We start from the raw sequence: 7,951 nt of genomic DNA, 5'->3' as shown, positions 1-7,951 counted from the left end.
CACCCGGCCCGCGCTCCGTGGCTGCGGCCGTGGGGCTGCCTGCGTGCCCGGCCGGGGCGAAACCCAGCCCGGGGGCTGCGGAAAGGGCTCGGTGGGAGGGATGCGACGTGGATGCTGTTTTGGAGGGTCCCATACCCCATGCGATGGGGTTACGTGGGCTGGGAAAAACACCTCATTCCCTAAAACCCTGGGCTGGGTTGGATCTTCCCAGCACCCAGCCCAACTCCCCCAAACCCCGCGCTCGGAGGTTTGCGCTTTCTGACCCATCCTGTCTTCTGACCTTGATAAAAGCGAGCACTTAATAACATTAAAAATGTCATCGTCGGGGGCCCTCCCTCCCCGGCCCTCTTATCCTCCGCGGCCGCCGGTGGTTAATGCATTTGTCGGTATCATCAGTATTAAACTAATCAACAGGACACGGGGGTTTCCGAGAGCCGGACACAAACCAGTATTGTTATGAATATTAAAAAAGCAAGCTATTAATCTGCCCTCGGAGCTCTTACCGAGTCCTTCCCTCCCCCCGGCCGGGAGATTTAATCTGCAGGGTCTCATGGCAGAGTGGCTAAATCTATAGTGGCATTATATAACGGAGGGGCTGGGAAGGGCACGGAGGGGACAGGGATGGGGACGGGGACAGGGATGGGGATGGAGCTGTGCTCCGGAGCTGGCTGGCACGCCCGAGGAGATGCTCTGAAGGTCTGAGCCTTGCTGCTGGCTGGGGATAAATCAGTGTCAGGGCTGGGTGGAAACTTCAAAGGGAAGCGCAGATTGCTGGGAGGCCCTAACGCAAATCCGCGGGGCGGGATGGAAAACGATGGAGGTGGGGGCTGAGCCGGTGGGAGATGGGTCGCTCCTGGGGTTTGGGGTGAGCGGTGGGTGCTGGGGAGCCCCCGCAGCCGGGTCTGCATCCCCCTGCGCGGGGAGGGGATGTGCACCGTGGGGTCTGCACCAGCCCCTCTCCCCACACCCAAATGGGGCGTTGGGAGACTGAAACCCGCTGGGACACCAGACCGGCAAAAATGCTCCTTGTAGCATCCCCCGAACTGCTAAAATGACCTTATTAAGTAACGGCAGTCGGGATGGAGGTTACCCCTTGTGCGGTGACGAACAGCAGGGATTTCGGCGCTTAGCAGGGAGTTTGCCAGTGGGAAACAGCAGCAGAGGGGAAAAACGAGGAGCGTCGGGTGGCTGAGGGTACCCACCAGCAACGCGGCCGCAAGAAAGATGCTGCCAAGCCCAGGGGGACGTTTTGGGGTGCAGGTGGGAGGATGCTCTGATCCCCAGGAGCCAAAAGGGGTCCCGGATCAATACAGGGCATTGGCAAAATATGGGGATGGAGCTGTGCTCCGGAGCTGGCTGGCACGCCCGAGGAGATGCTCTGAAGGGCCGAGCCTTGCTGCTGGCTGGGGATAAATCAGTGTCAGGGCTGGGTGGAAACTTCAAAGGGAAGCGCAGATTGCTGGGAGGCCCTAACGCAAATCCGCGGGGCGGGATGGAAAACGATGGAGGTGGGGGCTGAGCCGGTGGGAGATGGGTCGCTCCTGGGGTTTGGGGTGAGCGGTGGGTGCTGGGGAGCCCCCGCAGCCGGGTCTGCATCCCCCTGCGCGGGGAGGGGATGTGCACCGTGGGGTCTGCACCAGCCCCTCTCCCCACACCCAAATGGGGCGTTGGGAGACTGAAACCCGCTGGGACACCAGACCGGCAAAAATGCTCCTTGTAGCATCCCCCGAACTGCTAAAATGACCTTATTAAGTAACGGCAGTCGGGATGGAGGTTACCCCTTGTGCGGTGACGAACAGCAGGGATTTCGGCGCTTAGCAGGGAGTTTGCCAGTGGGAAACAGCAGCAGAGGGGAAAAACGAGGAGCGTCGGGTGGCTGAGGGTACCCACCAGCAACGCGGCCGCAAGAAAGATGCTGCCAAGCCCAGGGGGACGTTTTGGGGTGCAGGTGGGAGGATGCTCTGATCCCCAGGAGCCAAAAGGGGTCCCGGATCAATACAGGGCATTGGCAAAACGCAGCTTAACCTCTGCTAAAATCGAAGAGAGCGGCCACATCCAGGCCCATGGTCCTTCCCTTCCTAAATCCCCGCTGGCCGCAGGAATTAGTCCAGCTTAGCGTGGGGCTGTGCGGCCAAGGCTGCAGCGCTGACAGCGTTTCCCGGGGCTGTCCGGCCATCCCAAAGGCCCTGTCCCCATGGCACATGGGGCCACCTCCCACTGGGGATGCGGCAGCCGGCGAGGATGGGGATGGAAGGTTTGGGGTAGGATTTGGAGGCTCTGCCAGGGCAGGGATTTCAGGAAAAAGCCTCCTGGGAAGCATCCCTGGGGGTGCTGGGGATGCTCTGGGCCTGTCCCTCTGGTCGTGGGACATCTGGGTGAGGGAACAAAGCATCCGAGGAGCAGCAGAGGATGGAAAATGTGTTTCTTCCAGCTTTTTGCCCCAATTGTACCATCCCCAGGACAGAGCCAGGGCAATGGGGGTGGCTGGAGCTGCGGCGCAGCCGTGCCAAGGACAGCAGAATCGGCCCCGCAGTGCAGGATCTCTGGGACCGAAGATTTGTCATTGCGAGGCGGAATGTTTATAAGTCCCCATCTGGAGTCGGGCCATGGTGTCTGTCCCTTTCCCGAGGTCACAGCCCGACTCTGCTGAGCCCGACCCTTAAAGGAACGCAAAGCAAACGGCCCTGGCTTGGCTTAAACCCCACGGTTTTGTACAAGCAAAAAGCTCGAGATGGGGTTGGGGTTTTGTCAGCTGGCCGTGCCTCCCTGCTCCTCCGCCACCCAGGAGGTCCCCTCCATCCTCCCTTGTCCACCCCATGGGGCAGCAGCAGAGGCTCCCTGGGGCTGCTGGCACCGGCCCCCAGCCCCAACGGTGCCAAGATCCGGCAGCTGCTGGTGGGATTTGCCCTCCTGCTTCCCCTGAGCCCATCGGGCACGTCCCACATTGCTGTTTATAAAGCTGTACGGAGAAAACTTGGCTGGATCTGTCCCCGTCTGCCTTAGCCAGCACGTCCTGGCAGCATCGATGGAGGGGCGATTGCTGTGCCACAGATGTGCCACATCCTGGGGACAGAGTCCCGCTGTCCCCTTTGGATGCAGCGACACCCCACAACCTGTGCCCGACCAGTCCCGCAGGCAGCTGCCTGCACAGGCACCCCATGGGGAGCTGTTGGGGGACATCCTGGGTGACACCGGGTGCCCCAATCGCTCTGCGACATCTCCCCTCCTCCCAGAGCCCCTGGGGGAAATCCCAGCTTACAGCACCAGTGTAACGAGTTTGCCGGGCTGATCTGGTCCCTAATCCCCGCTCCCAGGGGACCGGCACAAACTGTTCCTGCTGGAGGGGACCAGCCGTGGGCTCTGCCCGGGGGGGACGGGGACAGGGACGGAGGGGCTGGGGCTTGCAGGCAGCGGCTTTTTTTTCAGCGCCATGGCACCCAGCACCTGTGGCCACTGGTCCCACTCCGGGGATCCCGGGGGCTCTCATCGGTGGCTTTGCTGCAAAGCACATCACCCACAGGGGGAAAAAAACCCCAACCCTGGATGCAGCTCAGCCCCACCAGTCCCTCGGCGCCATCCCCAGGGGATGCTGGCGGGGGCTCGGCTCAGCCCTGGACACTGCGGGGAGCATGTCCCCGGGGTTGGTGGCCGTGGCTGCTCCTTGCCATGGCGGGAGCTGATCCCGTAATGACCCCCCTGTCTGGGGCAGCCCCAGCTGTGCAGCATCTTGTAAAGAAATTAACTTTTCACTGATCTCCCGGCTTTGAGCGGGGGATTAGAGCCCACACGCGCCGCGGTTGGGCTCTCCCCTCATTCCCAGGACTTTTTGGGGCTGCCGTGGCAGGGGAGGGACAACTGCCCTTGCTGGGCCGGTCCCATCTTCCCCAACTGGACTTGGTTCTTGGCTGGCCGGAGGCGGGCTCGCCGTTGACACTTGTGACTCCTTTTATAATTAGTTAATGACAGCATGGGAGTCCAGGTGAGGACCGAGGAGCAAGGCTGTCCCCAAGGACATGCATCCCCCCGTACAGCATCCTGCCTGGGCATGGGCAGAGCCACCTGCCCGGGCACCCATGGGTGCCCCCCTTCCCACCTACTTCCATCCATCCTACCCTGGCCCTGCTCGGGGTGGCTCCAGCAGGCAGATTTGGGGTATAATATTGTCTCTGGCAACCAGAAAAGCGAGGAAACAACCCCGCGAGCCGCAGAGCCGGGAGTACCGCAGTAATAAACAGCAGGTCGAGGCTGGAGATTGGTGCTGCCGGTATGAAAAGGAGGACAGGCGGGTTCGGAGCCTCCGCCGGCTAATTAAGCAGCAGCTCCCTATAATGCGAAGGCCTTTTCTTTGCCGATAAGACCCATTTATAATGGGCTGAGCGGTTGCAGGCTGAGTGCTGGGGGGAAACAATTGGAAAGCATATTGCTGGTGGGGCTGGGTTTTAAAAATAGACATGAAGGGCTTGCTTCTGGGCTTTTTTTTTCCCCCCTCTTTTTTTTTTTATTTTTTTTTTTTTAATAAAAAAGAGAAGAAAGCAGCTCAGAGCTGCGCTGAGAGTTTCCCGTGGCCTAGAGGAAAAGCAGGGCTCTGAGGGGAGCACGGAGCATCCTGCGAGCCCGGCGGGAACGCTTCAAAGCGGGGAGGATGGCGTTGGATCGGGCTCCCAGCTGAGCGCTCCCTGGGGAAGGATGGGGAAACTATCCCTCAGGAGGGGAACAGGGCTGGACACGCTGTCCTTGCCACGCGTTGATGTTGGGACGGGAGCAGGGGGACAATATGTGCCCGCTCCTCCTCGTGCCTCCTGGGCTGTACTGGGCTCCAGCCAGCCCCCTGCAAACCGCAGCGGCCGAGGGGGGACGCGCAGCCCAGCCCGGGCACTGCTCCCCAGCCCCACTTCACCCAGGACCAGCCCCACAAGGGAAGAGCCTCCACTGGGTCCCTCGGCGAGGACGGGAGGAAAATCATATGGCAAACGCGACCGGTGAGAGGCCTGATCCTGCCACCACACAGGCTCCGGCCCCACTGGGTTAACTGGGCGGGTTAATGGGCAGGGGTGCTGCCGGCGGATAATTCCCGGGGCCGATACGCTGGCACCTGGATGCCAGCCCGGGAGATAGGGGCTGGGAGGGAGGCCAGGACACCCGGGTCCCAGCCCCGGAGATAGGGTGCCGGGCTGGGAGCCAGGGCTCCTGCCTTCTCCTCCCCTTCGCTTCCAGTTGTTTCTCCTCCACCCTGTGGCCATGGGAGCTGCCGACAGCGGGGTGCAGCCCCTTGCTCAGGCCAAGCCCCTGTCAATACAATCTAAAGCGATGGGAAAGCTCCACAGGTTGAAAAAAGGAAATACTTAATAATTTTAACTTCTAGCGAGCGCCCGATCTGCATTCCCCCCGTCCCTGGAGTCCTGGCCTCTTGCTGGTTTGCAGCATCAAGCACTAAATATTTATTTAACTTCCTGCAGTATTAGAACTAATCACTAGTATTTTCCATCAAAGCTTCATTTTCATCGTAACGTAATTCCATCTGTGCACGCACAGCCGCATCCTGCTCGCTGGAAAGGCGGCTCCGAGGCCGTCGGCTGCACCCGCTTTCGGCAGAGATGGAGCATCTGTCTCATCTCGTCTCGGAGCACAGATCGGGACACCCACGTCCCAGCCCGCCTCCTCCATGGGCTTCCCACGGGATCCTCATTCACGACGCAGAGATCCCACGAGCGATGCCATTGCTTGCCCTGGGAGCTCTGAGCCATCACCAAGGGCTCACAAACGACCCGATTCCCAAATAATCTGGCAACAACCTCCATCGCTTGAGGTCTCAACGCCCCCAGTGCCCCATCACAGCAGAGACATCTCCATCTCGCCGGGAGCCACCATGGACTTGCCCTCAGCAAAGCCCCGGGTGTGGGTGCAATCCCGATGCCCTGTTGGGCCCTATTGTGCCCCAATCCCGATGGATGCTACCACACCAGACCCCTTGCGCCTTCCCCCACTGGCTTCCAACAGCCCAAAATCCCAGGCGGGTGACACCTCCCACCACCGGATCGCCCCAAAAAGCGCCTCTTACTGTCTTTGCGGTAGTAGAGGATCTCGAGCTTGCACTCCTCGGAGCCGAGCAGGGCCTGGGTGAGCTGCGCGATGGAGCTCTTGGTGGTGTCGGGGCCGGTGAGGAAGTCGCAGGTGCAGGGTCGCTGCATCACCTCCACCCGGGAGTAGCCGAACATCTCGCAGAAGCCGTCGTTGCAGTAGATGATGGCGCAGTTCTCCATCTGGGCGTTGGCGATGAGGAACTTGCGGTCTGCGGGGAGGCAGGAGAGCACGAGGCTTAGGGGGGTGGCGGGGACCCGCAGGGACAGGGGACAGCCCAGGTGGATGGGGGGTGCTTCGGCTTTCTGATGCCGCCCGCCGCGGGGCTTGTGCAGGGACGGGCTCCCCGGGGACACCAGTGACAGGTCTGGGGGGAGGATGGCTAGAACCAACCCACACTCCCCAGGTGCTGCCCTGCTCTTCAGAGAGAAAACTCCCCCGATTTCATGAGCATCGGTGACCGTGGGCACAGGGGGACCCAAAGGGGGGGTCCCCAGGAAAGGCAGATTTTGCTGGGGTGAGCCAACCCGCGCAGCCTCGACGTCTCACCACATGCATGTGGGGACTCGCTGCTGTCTAATACATGGGCAATCTGTCCCCGACCGGCACTGCAGGCAGAGGGAAGAGCTGCAGCGTCCGTCCTTCCCCGGGAGCTTATCAGGGACCTGAGTTATCTCAGAGACTTCCCACCCTCACTCAGATTTGACTGAAGTCAGGCAAGGGGCGAGAGGAGGAGGGAGCGTGAGACTTGGCTTTGTGGGCAGCCGGGTGAAACCCATCACACTAATGATTCTCCTAATGTTTTATAGGACAATTGTGCCTTCGGGCTGAAGCTGAAATCCAGACCCCACTGAGCTGCGTGGCCCCTGTGCTCAAGAAGAAAAGGGCTGAGGTGGAAGAAAGGGGAAACTGAGGCAGGGAGCGGTGCTGCCCCATCCTCTCCTGGTGCTGCAGTCACCGGGGCTGGGCTGGGGCAGGGCTCGCTGCTGCGCCGGGTTGTGTGGCAGCACTGCCCAGCCCACATCATCCAGCCCAGATAGAGCCGCTTTCATCCTTATCCCGGGGGATACCCAGCCTAGAGCTTCAATTTGGTTTGATTTTGGGTTTTGGTTTGGTTTTTTTTTTTCCTTTCAAGGAGATCGGGGGATGCTGGGCTGGGGAGGATCCTCGCTGGGACAGGTTTGCCGGGATGTGACAGGGAGCTGCGGGTGCCGATGCGATGGATGCTGTGCCTCCCCCCGCTCAGCAGCATCTCCTTCAGCGCTTGGCATCAGCTCTGGGCTGGAGCCGGAGGCGGGTTGGAGCAGAGGGTCCGTTTGGAGGCTGCCTCCCAGCCCAGACCCCAATTAATCTCCTGGATTACCCAGGAATGGCATCTGCAGCCTGCGTGCTCCAGAGCCCCGCTGCACTCCAGCCTCGCGGGGAATTTCACCCAAATGCAGGAGAAACCTCCGCATGGCTGCGGCACCCAGCACCGGGACCTGATGGGGTGGGGGGACCCCTCTCCGGCACATCAGGGTCTCCCTAACATCACCTGCAGAGTCCCAGCTCTGAAGAATGCCTCCCAGTAAAACCAGTGCCTCCAGGGATACTGCACAGAGGTCTCCTGCTTCATCCCACCCTGTGACAGCCCTTGGTGGCCCTTTTGGGGGGACCCCCACCCCAGCACCTTTCCCTCTCCCACGCAGGGCTGATGCTGGTGCCGGCGCTGCAAACAGCACAAACCACCGCGGCCAAGTGTTTCCCAGTTCCCTCTTCCCGGTCCTTCTCTATCCACATCACTCTGCCAGCTGGAAGGCGGCACAAGGAGGGCATGTCCCCCCAAAGCCCCACTCCCGGGGCGCGCTCCCTGCCTGCCGTGAATGCTTCCCTA

At 61.0% G+C, this 7,951-nt stretch overlaps 1 protein-coding gene across 1 annotated transcript in view; it reads right to left on the bottom strand.

Moving 5' to 3' along the window:
• The window catches only part of KCNH6 (potassium voltage-gated channel, subfamily H (eag-related), member 6), a 30,450-nt gene extending 24,169 nt beyond the window's left edge, over window positions 1–6,281 (bottom strand). Inside the window, exon 1 of the mRNA XM_009883829.1 lies at window positions 6,059–6,281. Coding sequence (XP_009882131.1) covers window positions 6,059–6,260 — 202 coding nt within the window. The 5' untranslated portion in view covers window positions 6,261–6,281. The remainder of the gene's footprint in view (window positions 1–6,058) is intronic.
• Window positions 6,282–7,951: the final 1,670 nt, after the last annotated feature.

Source organism: Charadrius vociferus, unplaced genomic scaffold (genome assembly GCF_000708025.1).
Source record: "Charadrius vociferus isolate BGI_N301 unplaced genomic scaffold, ASM70802v2 scaffold484, whole genome shotgun sequence".
Lineage (NCBI taxonomy): Eukaryota > Metazoa > Chordata > Aves > Charadriiformes > Charadriidae > Charadrius > Charadrius vociferus.
Note: the sequence above shows the minus strand (reverse complement) of the source record. Positions and strands in the feature narration are given on the sequence as shown.